Here is a 17,850-nt window from a genome sequence, read left to right as displayed (position 1 = left end):
TCTCTACAATCATTTTACTTTCTAGCTATCACCACCAAAGCCTTTCAGCCAGAAAGCAATTTGCTTCCAACTTACTCTAGGTTCCTAAGTTAGCAGAACTCTTTGGTTGGTTGTAAATGAAGCCCCTAACCTTTTTCTCTCTCTCCTGACTCCAGCTTCTCCTTATATAGCCTGTTAACACAAAATTGACCAGTCCGAATTCATCTGATGCTCAATACCCTTCAGAACGTCCTGGTCTTTGCCTTCCTCTTCTGCCTCATCCACAGCAACGTGTCCTCCAATCCAATCATGCCAGCTACCTTTGAGGTGTCTCCGCTTCTAGGTCTGTGTATAGTCTGCTTTCTCTGTGGGTATTCACCTCAACCACCAACAAATCATTTCTGCTCTTGAATCACAAGCAGGTGTCACCTTCTTCAGGAAGGATTCCCAACTGGATTTGATGCTTTCAAACAACATGCTGTTATCCAACTTTGCAATACATACTTAGGAGGCCCAATTTGTACTAGGCTCCATTCCAGGTGCTGGAGATAGAGCAGGGAAGAAAACGAAAACAAAGACCAATTCTACAAAGAGTACATTCTTGAAGAGGGGAAGACAGTGAAGAAATAAATAGCTGGGCATGCTGACACATACCTGAGATCTCTGCACTTGGGAAGCTGAGGCAGGAGGATCACACGTTTAAGGCCAGCCTGGGCTACATAATGAAACCCTATGTCAAAAATAAGAAAGTTGAAAGTGGAGCTGTGGCTCAAGTTGTAGAGCACCAGCCCTGAGTGAAAAAGCCAAGCCAGAGTGCCAAGCTAAGTTCAAGCCCCAGTACTGGCACACACAAAAAGGAAGTTAAATAAGTAAATAAATAACTGTGCCAAGGGGTAATAAATACCGTTAAGAACAATAAAGCAGGATAAGAAGGTTTTGTGTTTTTTTCTTGTTTTGGGTGCTGAGAATCAAAGAAACTCAGGGCCCTGCACATGCTAGGCAAATGCTCTACCACTGAACTATCTGCCAGCCCTAAAGCAAGGTAGAATATTAAAGACCATTTGGAAGAGAATATTATTTTATTTAATCAGTACAGGCATTTCCGATAAGGGCAAGAGAGATCTGAATTAACAGATACATGCAGATATATAGGGAAAGAACATTCTGGTCTGAATTATTTGTGTGTAAAACAGCAAGGGGCCAGTGTGACCACAGAGGCATGAGGAGCAGGAAGTGTGAGGAAGTGAATTCAAAGGCTGCAAGGGCCAGATCATGGTGGGCCTTGTAAGGTCATGGTAAGGGATTACAATGGAAAAGACTCATTCTGGCTATTCTCTGGATAAGACTATGGGAAACTATGAAGATCACAGGCATCTGGACATCCATTATTTTCACTACAGTGTTAACTGGATAGTACCACAGACAAGTACTACTCTAGGCACTAACCGTATGCAATGAGCCAGAAACCCCTGATGGTAAGCTTACAATCCAGTAAGAACCAACCGAAGTACAAAACACATATGTCTAGGATAGTACACAGTGAACTCTGTAGGAAAGGAGTTAGGTAGACAAGCATTTCTAAAGGCACAGCATGTGAGCTCCACTGCTTCAAGAGGGCACAGATTAGGAGGAGGTAAGAACAGAGAAGAGGGAGCTGGGTCAGAGACAGCCTTGCCAAGCAATGCTAAGGCATATGACAGGTGTGAGTCACCAACTTCTGGTGGATTTCCATTGTGACGTCACTTAGTTCATACTGGAGGAGCAACTGTGGAGACAAAGGGACCAGGTAGAGGCCATGTAGTCATCTGGGCAAGAGGATGAAATCCTGAGCCGGTACTGCAGATAGAAAGGAGACAAGAGGCAGGCACCAGTGGCTCCTGCCTGCAATCCTAGCTACTCAGGAGGCTGAGATCTAAGGATCACAGTTCAAAGCTCAGCTTGGGAAGTTAAATCTGTGAGACTCTGATCTCCAATAAAACTATCAAAAAGCTGGAAGTGGAGCTGTGGCTCAAGTGGTAAAGAAGCTCAGGGACAGTGCTAAGGCCCTTAGTTCAAGCCCCAGAACTGGTGCATGTGTATGCGCGCGCGCACACACACACACACACAAATTCTAAATAAACACACACACACACACACACACACACACACACACAAATTCTAAATAAACACACACACACACACACACACACACACACACACAAATTCTAAATAAATTTAGGAAGCCAGGCATTGGTGGCTCATGCCTGTAATCCTAACTACTCAGGAGGCTGAGATCTGAGGACTGTGGTTTGAAACCAGCCCATCAGGAACAACACCCAAGTTCTCAGTTCAAGCCCCATGACTAATAAAAACATACATACACACAAACATACGTATGTACATAAAATATATACATTTGGGAAGCATTAGGACTCATCTGGCCACAGGAAGGAGAGGTGGGAGCTAGGCTGACACCCTCCCTCCAATGTTGGTTCCCAGCTACAGTGCTTGGGTTGCTGGAACCAGTAACTTACAACACCTCTCTGAATCTCCAGTTCTCATCTTTAATTGAGCATTTCCTTTTTTGTTGAATGTTACCACAGTGGGAAGTGCTCAATTAGTATTCTAGCTGCAATGGTTACTAGCAGTGGGAAATTGAACAAGATAGTTCTGCTCCGTGAGCCTCAGGGTTTTAAGCGAAGCTACTGCTAGGTGTCCACCAGGTCTCATGGAATGAGAGCTCAGGTAATGGGTGTGGAACAAGTGAGTAAATCTGAAACGTGGGAACAATACCTACGTCATATAATAGGTAGGAACGTTAAGCAGGGTTTAAAAAAAATTGAAGAAAGATTCATCTCAATCAACTATCTTGAGCAAGCAGCTCTTTGAAAGTAGCAGCCCCTTTTCTCCTAGCCTTGCTTTCCAACTCATCTCTTCTTTTCCTTAGCTTTTAATCTTTCTCTATTGCTTCCTTCTCTTTCGATGGCAAACATGCTCCCTTCTCCCCTGATCTACAAAAAGCATTCCTTGGGTCTAGCTACCTCCTGCAAACTCTTGTCCTGCTATTGTTTGGTTACACCAATTGTTCCTTTTCTCAACCCCAAATGCTTTTCAATGAAGAAAACATGCCTTTTGTTTTAAAATACACATCAGTTTATTATTATTTTAAAAAAGCAAATATCATTTACATAAATGTTTACAGGGCAGGCCCTATGAAAGTATTCCATTTTGAAATCTCTATGTATGTGTTTTTTTCAACAGCAGTAATTCATTGCAAGAGCAATTTCATTATGCATCTTCTACAGAGTCTTATACTGAGAGCAGAAGTATTCAAATAAACCCTGAGGTGCGGGGAAGGCTTCGGGCCAGTTCCTCATTAGAAGCCTCAGCATGGGGGCTCCGGAGACCAACGCAGAAGGTCTTCCAGGGAGAGCTGAACCACTCAGATAAGTGAGCTGTGGAAAGCAGGGCTAGTGCAAGGCTCTGGCAGGCTCACCCCTGGGGTAGAGCAAAGAGAACAGACAGGGAGTTCTGAGAGGCACCGGAGCTGTCTAAACTCAGGGGGATGGAACCGAGTGAGCAGCAGCGGTAATTGAGTTTCAGTTACCTGCAGGGTGGCGAAATAAAGTGGTAACTTCATCTGCCTGACATGGGAAGTTTAGAGGTGTCCTTGGCATGCTCACAGTGAAATCCATCACCCTTCCCCCGTGTTGGGTGATGGCAACCGTATGGCGCTTCCCAGTGACAGCCGGCGTGCGTCCTGTTAGGCAGCACCCGTGCACCGCAGCTAATGAAGCATGCTCCTGCAGGCCTGTCTCCCATGGCTCCCGCCTCCTGTCTGAAGGAATGGCACCATGGGAAAATTTAGCACAGCCAGTGCCCGCCGTCACCCAAACTCAAAAGAGTCTTTGAATGGCAAAGAGAAGCCCCTTTTCCTCTCTGCCCAGCCCAGGGTTGGAACGGTCCTGGGTCACTTTTTGTGGGTCTGTACAAACGTGCCGACCGGCAGTGAGCCGTTCTTCACCTGATCCCGGATCTCAGCTCGGTGCTTTAATGTGAAGACCAGAGCTCTCACCGTCCGCCGGTACGGCCCGTTAATGAGGCGGGAGCAGAGATGAAACGTTTCCCGCTCAATATTTTCAACCAGTAGGTGATCCATCTAAAAAACAGCAAAATTATCAAATTAGGGCCTTGCATTGCATAAGGATTAAAAGCAAGAGAGGCTGGAGCACTCTGCTCTGAGGCCTCCATTAATCAACTGAAATTCAAGGACATCTACTTCCTGTCACAAGAGAAACAGGAAGAGCAAATTAATTCCACCCTGGCAATTAAGGAACAAGGCCATGTGCTTTGTGACAGGGACCTCATTCACAACCCCTGCCGGGTGGTAATATTTGCCATTATAACAGGAAACTGGCCTGAACTAAGCAACCGGTACTGGGCTCTGTACTTTCCCAACCAGGAAACGAAGTCCGAGGATAATAAATCAGTGTAACAGTTTGTACTTCTTTTTGTTTTTCAAGTGCCTTTTAACCCCTTACAGCATTCTAGAAACAGTGGGCTAGGATCCTAAGATGTGTACAGGACAGGTTATAAATCACTTTGCGCACTGAATGTTCATAACTCATATGATCACATGTGCTAGCTAAGGTTCAAGGTAAAGAAGTCAAGCTTCTTGAAACTACTACAAGACAGAGCTGGGATATGACCCAGACTCCGATTGACCTCCTCCATGTCAGCATAGGTCCTAGAGGCAACCCACTGAATTTGGAGAGACCTCAGCAGACAGACTTAGTTATTAACAAAGCAAGCCTATGGGATGAGACCTGTAGCAATTCTGGGGACTTTGTCCACAGTCTGTCCTACTTTCCTTTCCAGCCCCACCTCCTCCTCCTCCTCAATCCCATCCTGACTGTGCAGTGTAACCACTATAACCTGCTGTCAGGCCCCTCTTTCTGTGCCTCTGACTGGCACATGTTCCCTCAGCAGGGCACTCCTTTCCCTAGGAAACATACTTCTGTGACTTTGTGTTAAAACCTAGGCAACACATGCATAGACACATACACACAGACACACAGAGAGCACAAAGGACAGGAGGTTTTTCAAGCTCCCCATAGCCATTGTTATATGTCATGCTATAATTATCTCTATTTGACTGTATCACCCCACCCCCAATAAGTTCTTTGAAAACAGGAACAGATTTTTCTCTCTTCCTTTGTTTCTCTCCTCCCACTAGGCATTATTCTACTATCTGATCAGCATTTACTATGCACCAAGCCCTGAGCTTGGGCAGAGGACCAAGCAGTGACCCAGGTAGGCCTGGCTTTGAGTCCAGGGGGAACCTCAGGCGGGGATTATAGGGGCACTGGCTGACAGAAAAGAGGAGGGGCTGAACAGTGAGGAGCAAGGCTCTAAGGAAGCCACCTGACCCAGGAGGCCAGCACCTGATTTTGGGAGGAGACTATATGTAGCTTGGGAGAGTGAACAGGAACTGGCAAGCTGATAAGGTATTTGTTTTGCGATAAATTCACCAAGATGGACACCGTGTTTTATATTCTATTATGCACATCTATTCTACTTCTATGTAAGAAGAAAAGATCAGGCTGGGTGCATGCCTTTAATTCCAGCACTCAGGAGACTGATGCAGGAGGACAGCAAGTTCAGGAGGAAGAGGCAAGAAAACAGAGTCTGCAAACAGCCTAGGAAGCATAGTAAGACCTTGCCTCAAAAAGCACACGAAAAACAAAGGGTTACCTGACATTTGACAACATGTCCTTATGTAGGAAAGAAGTAGGCAGAGGGGCTGGGAAGGTGGCTCAGTGGTAGAATGCTTGTCTTGCATGCATGAGGCCCTGGGTTCAATTCCTCAGTACCACATAAGCAGAAAAGGCCAGAAGTGGAGCGATGACTCTAGTGGTAGAGCGCTAGCCTTGAGTTGAAGAGCCAAGGGACAGTGCCCAGGCCAGAGTTCAGACCCCACAACTGACCAAAAAAAAAAAGAGAGCCAAAAAAAAAAAAAAAAAAGTAGGTAGAGAGAGAGAGGGGAGAGGGAAGAGAATTTTTAAAGATGTAAGGACCAAGCTGGGCTCTGATGGCTCATGCCTGTAATCCTAGCTACTCAGGAGGCTGAGATCTGAGGATTACAATTCAAAGCTAGCTTGGGCAGGAAAGTCTGTGAAACTCTTCTCCAATTAACCCCAGAAAACCAGAAGTGGTGCCGTGGCTCAAAGTGGTAGAGCATTAGCCTTGAGCTGAAGAACTTAGGGACAGTGCCCAGGCCCATGAGTTTAAGCCCCACGACTGACAACACACACACACACACACACACACACACACACACACACACACACACACACACACACACACACACACACACACACACACACACACACACACACACACACACACACACACACACACACACACACACACAGAAAGAAAGATGTAAGGACTAAGAAGGGAGCAGAATAAGAGAGACAGAGAGAGACACACAGAAAAACAGAGAGAGACAAAGAGACAGAGACACAGAGAGAGGGAGGCAGGGAGGGAGGCAGGGAGGGAAGGAGAGAGAGACTGAGAAAGAGAACTCTGATGAGTATCCTGAAGTTCACAAAACTGGATACTCATACATACTCCATTCAAGAAAGAGTTGCTACTAGCTGGGAACCAGTGCCTCATATTTGTAATCCTAGATACTATGAGGCTGAAATTGTGAGGACTGGGCAGAAAAGTCTGTGTGGTATTGCATGCCTGTTATCCTAGCTACAGTCCAGGCAAACACTCAGGTGGGAATCCAGATTATCTACAAAATAATCAGCACAAAAAACAGGCTGGAGGCATGTAGATCGACTATCCAGCAAGCATGAGACCCTAAGTTCAAAACTGGGAACTGGAGAGAACAAAAATTGCCACAATGTCTGGTCTGATCTTGGAGACACAGTACATAAAAGACCTGACCTCTCAGCCTAGAGGGGACAGAGTATACAAGAAAACTGTAGGCCACAGACCGGGGAGAACAGGAGCATCAAGAATTTTTGTCATGCTTCCTGCTAAATGATGGCCAATCAGTAAGAAATAAATCACAAAGGAAAATGATTCATTATACATTATTGTGTGTAACAAGTTCACTGAATGCAGTAAGGAACACCTCTAGGTGACCCAAACTTGCCCAAGATGATGAACCCTTTCCAGTGGGAGCTAAATTAGTGCTTTAAGGAAGTGCTTTAGGATGAAAAGACCAGTGTCTGACTGAGACTGAGAAAAGAGGTTGTTGTGAGGCACTTGTGGGAATAGGGCTCCTAGAAAGGAGTTTAGGGGTTTACTGCATTCAGTGACCAGATCTTTTCTTGGTATTTCATGAGATGCCTGGTCTCTTTTTACATGGTTTCATATTGCTTTTGCTTTTTCCTTGGCCTTACTACCAATCCCAACTGTTGCCCCTTTCCCTCCCTTTAGTCTATCCATTTCCCCACCTACAAAACCTGGTCAACCTCCTTTTTTCCTGTTTCAGTACCAAATGAAATTTGCTTTTCTTATCTATTGTGTCTATGTGTTATTCAGTTGTTCAATGCTGAACAAGTGGCTGGCTATAGCTGGAAGAAGATATAAAACACAACCACCTAGGGCTGTCCTTCATTAAACAATAGACTTACTAGCCAGGCACTTGCTGATGGCTCATGCTCATAATCCTAGCTACTTAGGAGGCTGAGATTTGAGGACTGTGGTTCAAAGCCAGCATGAGCAGGAAAGTCTGTGAGACTCTTATCTCCAATTAACCACCAGAAAACTGGCAGTGGAGCTGTTGCTCCACTCAAAGTGGTTGAGTACTAGCCTTGACTAAAAGCTCAGGGACAGTGTCCAGGTCCTACAACCAATAAAAAACAAAAGAGAATGGAACTTATACTTGGTAGAAAACTACCATAACTAAAGTGACTCAAGTGGTAGAGAGAAAAAAAATAAACAAGAACATCAGGCCCTGAGATTAAGCCCCAGTACTGGCATGTACATGTACATGTGTGTGCGCGCACACATACCCACACCCCCCCCCCCCACATACACAAAGAAAGAAAGAGACAGAGAGAAGAAAGAGAAGAGGGAAACAGGGAAAATGAAAGAAAGAGGAGAGAAAAGAAAGAAAAAGGAAAGGAAACTATCATAATCAATCAGTGTAGCTATAAGCTCTTTAAACACAAGGGAACAAGGTCTTTATATGTTTCTCTGTAACTATGCATTTGTCTAGCTTCCTTAGAAGACTGTGAGCACCTCTAGAGCTGACACCATATATTGTATCCATTTCTAAGTTTTCCATACCCAGTCTAAGTGCTGACACATATTAAGTGTTCAATAAATATCTGTCAGATGTATGTCTTTTCTCCCCATGCATACTCCCTCATTTCCTACTGTTTCAAACAATGTCTACCACCTCTTCCATGAAGTTTCATGATCAGCTCAGTCTTAATTGCTTCATACTTGGTGTTTCTAATATGATTTGCTAGCACCACTATTTCAGACCCCATCACATTTTTATTAGTCATTTACAGGTTCTAAGACAACAGAATAAGCTTTCTTAGAACAAAGTATGCAACTTAACTGTCTGCAATATCCTCTAGCACCTTAGTAGATCCCCACCAAACATTTGTTGAATTAAAATATCCACTGGAAGCAAACTTTGAATGGGTTTTCTGATCATCTGATTAGTTTTGTATATATCTATCTACACTTCTTTTTGACCACTTGATAACATTTATGAGAGAGCTGGTCAAAGCCAGGGGTGCAGTCCGAAACCATTAAACAAAGGAAAAACTAATAGTCCCATATGAGAACGTCCCCCTGACCTGGATCTCATTAGCACCATCTGACAACCAACTGCGCCAACCAGCCAGTGTTTCATAACTCTTAATGATACAGGCTCACTTTGAGAATCAGGTTCATTTTTTTTTTTAATGACATAATAGGAAAATGATCACAGGCCAAGAGGTAGGAAGGAGAGTGGATAATGAGGAAGGGGAAGTAAGAGAATGACACCACAGGGGATGTTCATGGGAGGAAAGATCTAAAAGACAAGGAAGAACAAAGATGATCCAGAAGGGAGAAAGAGGAAGGGAGCCTGGGTTTCAATGATGGAGTTTTTATTCATCTGTTCTATTATTCCAAGAACAAGGAAATAATCCATGAATTTAGAAAGCAAGATCTATAAGGCAATAAAGAAATGAACATTTGGCTGTGTGCATATTCTTCATTGGTGGTATTCACTATTAAAGGATATAACTGAAACAAATAAAATGGAAACATATTTTTCTATCAAAAAATGTAATGAGTAGATTATGGTATTTGCAAAAAACACATGCTAAGATCAAACTGTAAAGTCCTGTCAGTCACTGTGCCAATAACTTACCTGTGGTTCAGTACTGCCTGATAACAAGAACATTTATGGAAACTCAGTGTCTGATTTGAATACACCCAATATAGGTTATGGCCAAAGACAAGAAACTGGATTAAATGGTTCACTGATTTACCCTAATATGGAAATGTCTCATAATGATGGGTGCTAGAGTAAAAATGTTTGTATATTTAGTAAAATTGTTTGTATTTATATTTTCTGACATGCCATACAAAAATATCACTAAATGCTGCTTGTGCAAGGAAGAGCCATCAATTTTTCTTTTGCCAAGGAAGATAGTAAGATACATATTTAAAAAAATTAATTTAGGACCTAAACCAGTCAGTTATGCTTAATCTGATCTTTCCCCCAATTAAGTTGGAAAGCACTAACGAATGTATCACTTTTTTAACTTTGCTTTGTAACACTTGAGTGCTTACCACTTGATGTGCCATTTAAGGGATAATTAATGGATAAACTAAAAGGATAATTATTATGGAGTTTAATATAGCAGGCAAACTGCTCATTAATTCTTACAAGCATGGCTTCGTTATTATCATTTACTTAAAAAGATACCACAGGGAACTGATATTTACCACCACATTAGCTACATATTATATACCCACACTGTATGCGCAGTAATTTTAGTTTATTTCAAAAGTAAACTTTATTTAAAATAGCAAGTCTGTTGGCTAATCAATACTCTGGAAAATTACTTACAACTTTCACATTTTTCCCCCCTCTCTTTAATTCATATTGAAGTTTCCTTTAGGAATTCACTGAACTATCAAGAAGACATTAAAAATCATAAACATGAAAAACAAAGACATATAAACAAGGATACACAAAATGACACTAATTGAAATTGATCAATAGTCAAGAGACAACACAAACGTAAATAATTATGTCAATTTTCTGCATTATTATTTACATGATCAATAAAAAGTATTACAGAACATCTGATACATAATTCACTCTAAATAAGCCTTGGATAATCATAATTTGCCCAGTATTTCTTTAAAATGCTGTAATAATTCACCGAAAAAGATTATGTCTGGGTGATAGGTTTAGTGATCATTTTTTTCTTTTCCTTTCTGCATTTTTCTCATTTTCTTGTTTTAAAAACCCAGTACCTTATTTGGTATATATCAAACTCCAAGTGATTTTCTTTTGTGGATAAATAATTGAGATAGAAAGATTAAAAAGGTTGGTTTGTTATTTTTTTGAGGATATAGTAGTAATAGCTAGAGATGTAGCTCAAGTGGTAAAGGACTTTCTAGCATGTACACAGCAGTGCAGAAAAACAAAAACAAACTTCTCTAAGAATGTATGATATCTAGCACTTAAATTAGACTTCTGAATTCCATTGTTAGTAATACTAAATTATACTTTAAAAGTATTTCAATAAGGATATTTTGGAGTATGATGGGGAAAGAAAAAAATAAGTATGGTACATGTCTGATTTTTCAGGTACTAACTACTTTCAAGATTTGTTATTTGATAATGACTAATATTATTGTTAATGAGCAAAAATCCTCTGTCCACTATATATATATATATATATATATATATATATATACATATATATATACATATATATATACATCTCAAACCACTAATATTATGGAAATTTCTGGTAATGGAGATGATAGGGAATATGTCTATCTAATTCATTTTGGTTTTTAAATTTCTTTTTTCTTTTTTTTCCTTTTGTCAGTACCTGATCTTGAACTCAGGGCCTTGTGTTTGCGTCTGGCTTGCTTACTCACAGCTGGTGCACTACCACTTGAGCCATGCCTCCAGCCTAGCTTTTTGTTGATTAATTAGAGATAGTCAAGTTACTCAGGTTTTTCTGTCCAGGATGGCTTCAAACTGTGATTCTCCAAGTCTCAGCCTCCTAAGTAGCTATGCTTATAGGCATAAGCTACTAGCTCAACCCAGATCTTGGTGGTTCCAAAGCCTCTCTCCCAGAATCCTTAAAAGAATTACCTATTAGAATAAGACTACAGTGTTAAGATTGAAAGTTCTTCATGAAAAAAAAAGTTTAACCAAGAGACCCTAGTAATTACACTCCAATTAGTATATTACCTTTAATTCCAAGGCTTCTGAAAGTAATTTCTGGGCATTTTTTCTAAATGACTCAGTTTTGGGATCACTTCGAACTTCAATAGGAGGTCTGTCCAAATGTTTTTCAATGAAAGTTTTCCACTCAGTATAAACTTCTTTGGCAAGACTAGCCACCTCTGAATCTGAGTGTTTACGCATCTTGTTCACAGCATGACCTGGAACAGAGGAGAGAAACTGTCTTCTGAAAAGCACAGGACTAGATGAACTGGTGTATCCCTTAAACATACCCAAGGACGCAAAGGCTCCTGTGCAGAATCAGACATGCTTTCACAAATTAGACAATCTCTGGGAGAGAACCAGGACTGGCCAGTGTAATATCAATAGACTCTTTAAAAAACTAAGAGGTACTAACTCTTTAGTTCAAAAATTTCAAAGAAAATGAGCTAATCATTTCCTGTGGGTTTTTTTGGTATGTATTACATTACGAGACAACAAAACAACCCTAGGTATTAAAGGAAATTCTTTATTTAACTAACTGATAGAAATAAAAAATTTTGTAGCCCCTGATGAAGTAATTCAACTCAATGGAAGGTTGATGAGGCACCTTCAGAGGGATGAACTGTTAGCACCTAAAAGCTGGCTATGGCATCAAGGCAGTGCTTGACAACTCTGCCTGTAAAGCAGTTCTACAACCTCCCCCACAGAAAAAGTGGACCACAATCCAATTAGCCATTCAAAACTAACCTCCAGTCAGGAAATATGAGAGACAGGGATAAGTTAAAACATCATTATGCAGAAACAAAGAAGTTTAGAATGTGGAACATTCTACAGCACAGCAGACGTGTTTTCAATAGTCAATGGCTTTGTTTACAAAAGGGGCTTAGGGCTAGAGACTGCTAAAGATTAAAAGAGCCTTCGGAGTCCAAACTACCAAATGGGATGCAAATTCCTACCATTGAAAGATATTCTGAGATAAACAAGAAATAGGACTTTGCATTAGATATTAAATTATATCAAGGAATTACTGTTAATTTTTTTTAAGACAAAAATAGCATTAGGGTTTCCTAAGAAAACATGTGAAATTTGGCCTGGTGGATTGGTGAAGTGGTAGAGTGCTTGCCTAGCAAGGGCAAGGCCCTCAGCTCAAACCCCAGCACCATCCATAGCTTTTAGACACACAAACTCAAGTATGTTGGCCCCAAAAGACAAAAGGTTTAAGACCTGGCTTTAAAAAATACTTCAGTAAACACCACATACACATACATAAAAGAGAAAGATGAAATGGGACAAAAAGGGACTATGGGAACTTGTTAAAGTAGTGAGTTTATTTCTATGTCTTTCTGTATAGAAAAAAGGGAAGTATAAAAATATCAATATGCAAAAGTACCTCTACAAAAACAAATATCTAGAAAAGCCAGAGAAATGCTGCCTGAACTAGTGGAAATCACACAGTACCAAGTAACACACTAACAGCAATGGGATGAAAGCATGATAGGGGCTAAAGGTATATGGTGTAGGGGGCGAGTTTGCCCACAGTGCACTGGGTTCATATATAGACATATCACACAGAAACCCATTAATACAAATGTATGCTAACTCAAAAATAAAATGAAATAAAGAAATATTTAAGCCAGGCACCTGTGGCTCAAGCCTGTCTGTAATCCTAACTACTCAGGAGGCTGAGATCTGAGGATCATAGCTCAAAGCCAGCCTGGGCAGGAAAGTCCACGAGACTCTTTATCTCCAATTAACCATCAGAAAACCAGAAGTAGCACTGTGGTTCAAGTGGTAGAGTGTTTGCCTTGAGCTGAAGAGCTCAGGCAGCTCCCAGGCCCAGAAAAAAAAAACTGACTAGAAAAAAATTAATTAATTTAAATAAGAACTATTGGGGCTGGGAAGGTGGCTCAGTGGTAGAGTGCTTGCCTCACATGCATGAGGCCCTGGGTTCAAATCCTCAGCACCACATAAACAGAAACAGCCGGGAAGTGGTGCTGTGGCTCAAGTGCTAAAGCGCTTGCCTTGAGCTAAAGAGCTGAAGGACAGCTCCTAGGCCTAGAGTTCAAGTCCCATGACCAACCAAAAAAAAAAAAAAAAAAAAAGAAAAAAAAGAACTATTTAAAGATGCTTCCTAGCTACCAATGCTGAGGAAAATACTTTTGATACATATGCCACTTAAAAGCAAATTTACTGCTGAATACTTTCCTTTTCTGGGTAGAATTTTCCATATCCTGGAGATTATTCACTCGGCCAATAGCATTTGTAGTTAACTACTATTTCAGATGGTAATAACAAAGATAAGATTGGGGGTATAACTCAGTTATAAAGTATGTGCTTTATATATTTGAGAATTTAGATTTAATCCGTGGCATCAAAAATAAATAAACAAGGGCTGGGAAGTTGGCTCAGTGGTAGAACGTTTGCCTTGCATGCATGAGGCCCTGGGTTTGATTCCTCAGCACCATATAAGCAGAAGAAAAAAAAAAGCCCGAAGTGGCGCTGTAGCTCAAGTGGTAGAGTGCTAGCCTTGAGCTGAAGAGCTGAGGGACAGCACCCAGGCCCAGAGTTCAGGCCCCACAACCAGACCCCCCCCCAAAATAAAATTAAATTAAAAAATAAATAAATAAAAGATAAATGTTATTATAGGACTTGAAAGTCCTAAATTCAGGATGCTGTAACACTTTTACTGAGCATCTACTTCATGCCTGGTACTAAGGACCCAGAAATGATTAATACTCAATCCTTGGACTTTTGCCAACATTTATTCTGCTAAAGGGTGCAAAGAAGACAGAAATATTCACCTTAGTACTGTTTAAGATAGTAAAAACAACAACAACAACTAGAAGCAACCTACAAGCTCATCATTAAGGGTCTACTCTGCACAGAAAAAAAGAGTATAGTCCATTGAAACAATAACTGCTGTGTTGTCATTAAAAACAGGAATAGGAAATCAGGTGTGATGGCACACACCTGTGATTCTTACTCTTGAGAGACTGAGGCAAGGAGATTATTGAGTTTTAGGCCAACCTGGGCTTAAACAAACAAACTCTGACTCAAACAAACAAAAACTAAATGCTGGAATAGTTCTGCATGCAGTAACATGGAAAGATGATCACTGTGTTTAAAGAGCATGCTCATTATGTGCCAATATTTACTTTTAAAATTACATATGTGTATACATGTAAACACCATATTTGTTTATAAGCAGAGAAAAAAAAGCCTTAAAGAATTGATAATAAAATTATTAACAGAGGAGTCGCTTCTGAGTAGTGGGACCATATGCATCTATGCAGTTCTGTTCACAATCTAGTGGCTAGCCTAGCTAAACATCTAATAGCTTGTGCTGTTCTGTAATAGAGATACATCCAGGGTTCTTTGGAACAGAGCTCCTTCCCATCATGTAATCCTTACCTTATCCTTGTATTTTCTCTCTGGAAAGTCACTGTTGACCCAGTTTAATATATGTGAAATAAAGATGTGGAGAGCCCTCATGCCGAGTTCTTCTTACCAAATCCAGTAAACCTTCCCTGTCACGACATTGCTTATCCTGTCTGCATATAATACTGTTGCCTCATCCTTCAGAAATATTCTCTTCCTTCCTTGATGAGACAATACCTGTACTGGTACTGTTCCTTCTCTACCTCTTCTGCTGGCTGCTGATCCTTTGCTAAACATTTAATTAAAGAACTTCAACTTGGGACTGTACTTGGCCTTCCCTTCCTTTACCTGCCTTGCCTGGAGTAATCCTACCTACACTGGTAGTGCAACCTCTACCTACAAGTAGATGACTGCTAACTACTTAACTTCTAGCAAAAGTTTCCACTGAGTACAAGACTCAAATACCCAATTCTCACTGCACATGTCCACTTGCTTATTCCACATGCCCTTCTAACTCAGCATTTCCTGTCACACAGTGAAGCATCCTTCTGCAATCCACAATTTCTCTCATCCTATGTTCATGCAGTCATTCCAAGACATGCAGATCTACTTTTTTGTGTGTACCACTACTGTGGCTTGAACCCAGGACCCCATGATCTCCCCTGACTTATTTGTTCACAGATGGTACTCTACCACTTGAGCCATGCCTACTACCTAGCTTTTTTTGCTAGTTAATTTGAGATAGAGTCTCTCTGACTTTTCTTTTTCTTTTCTTTTTTTTTTTTTGTCGGTCGTGGGCCTTGAACTCTGGGCCTGGGCACTGTCCCTCAGCTCTTCAGCTCAAGGCGAGCGCTCTACCACTTGAGCTACAGCACCACTTCCGGTTTTCTGGTGGTTTATTGGAGATAGGAGTCTCACGGTCTTTCCTGCCAGGGCTGGCTTTGAACTGCAATCCTCAGATCTCAGCCTCCTGAGTAGCTAGGATTACAGGCGTAAGTCACCAGCGCCCGGCCTCTCTCTGACTTTTCTACTGGCTTCAACCACTCAGTCTCCGGTGTAGCTAGGATTACAAGCATGAGCCCCAGTTCTTTTTTTTTTTTTTAATATCAGCATAGATTAATTTTACAAAGGGGTTCCTTTGTGTTATTTTCATACGTGCAAATATTGTACTAAATCACATTCACTCTCTCTTTTACTCTCCTATCCATTCTACCTCCTTTTCAAACAATTTTATTTTCAAACAATTTTATTGCCATGTAGGCATATATGGTGCTTTGATCACATCCCCCACTTCCACTGGGGGTTTTGGGATTTCCACCCCCCCCAAACAGTAACAGTCCCTAGTCCCCATTTTATACTTATAAACATTTTTATTTTATTTTTTTAGGTCTAGATCGCACACATGCGAGAAAACACCCAGTACCTGTCTTTCTCAATCTGGCTTATTTTACTTATAAATGACCTCCAAGTTCCACCCATGTTCCTGCAAATGATATAATTTCATTCTTTATGGCAGACGGACCCACTTCTTATCATTCTCTACATCCTTTACTCTTCCTCCTCATTTCCCTCTCCTTCTTACTGCCCTGATTCAGATTCTCCTCATTCTCTACTGGTCTACTGCAGCAGTTTACTGAACAATTTCTGTCTGCAATCTGGCCCTCTCCAACTCATCCTCAACACTGAAGTCTGTTTTAATGACTGTTTTAAGACAATTTGACAGGCATGAGGACATACATCGGTGGAAGAGAGTTTGTCTAATGAATGTGAGGCCCTGAGTTCAAATTCCAGCATGGGGAGGCAGTGGAGTGAGGAAGGAATGGGGGAGGAGGAAGGGGAAGGGAAGAGGAGAGGAAGAGAGGGAGAGAATATGAACTGGATCACATAACATACTTACTTAAAACCCCTCAATGACTCTCCACTGCCCTTAAGCCAAATGTATCATTAAAGCTCTGGATGTTCTGGCCTTCTTGTCGTTACCTCTCACATGCTGCCCTCTTTCCTTCCTCCCCACATTCCTAGTCCTTCCACAAAGTTCTATCTATAGAAAGCACCTTGTATGTCCATTTTGGGTCATGCTGTCTGGTCTTCTCCTACATTCCTGACCTATAGTTTACATTGTTCCCTCGCCTGAAATATTTACTTAATTTTTTTATGTGGTGCTGGGGATTGAACCCAGGATCTTATACATGCTATGCAACGGCTAGCTTGACCCCGAGCTACCTCCCCAGCCCTGCCTACAGTATTTAAGTACCTATTTTATCTCTCAAGCAAAAACATCTTTTTTTTTTTTTTTTTTTTTGGTTGGTTGTAGGGCTTGAACTCTGGGCCTGGGCACTATCCCTCAGCTCTTCAACTCAAGGTGAGGACACCACTTGAGCTACAGCACCACTTCCCGTTTTCTGAATGGTTTATTGGAGATAAGAGTCTCACAGACTTCCCTGCCTGAGCTGGCTTTGAACTGTGATCCTCAGATCTCAGCCTCCTGAGTAGCTAGGATTACAGGCATGAGCCACCGACACCTGGCAAGCAAAAACATCTTGAGGCAGAACATGTATGTTAAAGCAAAAAAAGAAGCTAGGCTGAAGGTGTGGCTCAAGTGGTAGCACTACCTGTGAGCAAGCAAGCTGAGCAAGAACATGTTATCCTGAGAATTCAAGCTTTAGAACCAGAAGGAAAAAAAAAAAAAAAAACTAGAAAGGCAGAAATGTCCATGGGACTCCATCTCCAATTAACTAGCAAAAAGTTGGGCTGGAGACATGGCTCAAGTGATAGAGCACCAGATGTGAGTAAGCAAGCTGAGTGAGAATATGAGGCCCTGAGTTCAAACGCCAGAACCAGGAGTGTAAAACACAACAACAAACAAAACAAAAACAAAACCCCACTGTCAACTGGTTGCTCACACTTGTAATCTTAGCTACTTTGGAGGCTGAGATCTAAGGATCATGGTTTGAAGCCAACCTAGGTAGAAGAGTGCGTGCGTGCATGTGTGTATGTGTGTGTGTGTGTTTATATTCAGCCCTGCCTTTTGCCCTGTGTCCTGAGTTAACTTAGTCTTTCAGTACCTCAGT

At 41.4% G+C, this 17,850-nt stretch overlaps 1 protein-coding gene across 2 annotated transcripts in view; it reads right to left on the bottom strand.

Annotated features, from left to right (window-relative positions):
- Positions 1 to 3,111: 3,111 nt before the first annotated feature.
- LOC138807155 (transcription elongation factor A N-terminal and central domain-containing protein 2) overlaps positions 3,112 to 17,850 on the bottom strand; it is a 50,783-nt gene continuing 36,044 nt past the window's right edge. For both annotated transcript variants that reach the window (XM_069992754.1, XM_069992753.1), the window contains exons 4-5: positions 11,426 to 11,619; positions 3,112 to 4,117 (exon numbers count right to left, since the gene is read on the bottom strand). In XM_069992754.1, coding sequence (XP_069848855.1) covers positions 3,929 to 4,117; positions 11,426 to 11,619 — 383 coding nt within the window. In that variant the 3' untranslated portion in view covers positions 3,112 to 3,928. The remainder of the gene's footprint in view (positions 4,118 to 11,425; positions 11,620 to 17,850) is intronic.

Source organism: Dipodomys merriami, unplaced genomic scaffold, assembly GCF_024711535.1.
Source record: "Dipodomys merriami isolate MVZ:Mamm:240054 unplaced genomic scaffold, mDipMer1.0.p SCAF_412, whole genome shotgun sequence".
NCBI classification, from domain to species: domain Eukaryota; kingdom Metazoa; phylum Chordata; class Mammalia; order Rodentia; family Heteromyidae; genus Dipodomys; species Dipodomys merriami.
The sequence above is the reverse complement of the archived record's forward strand: the minus strand, read 5'-3'. Positions and strand labels throughout refer to the sequence as shown.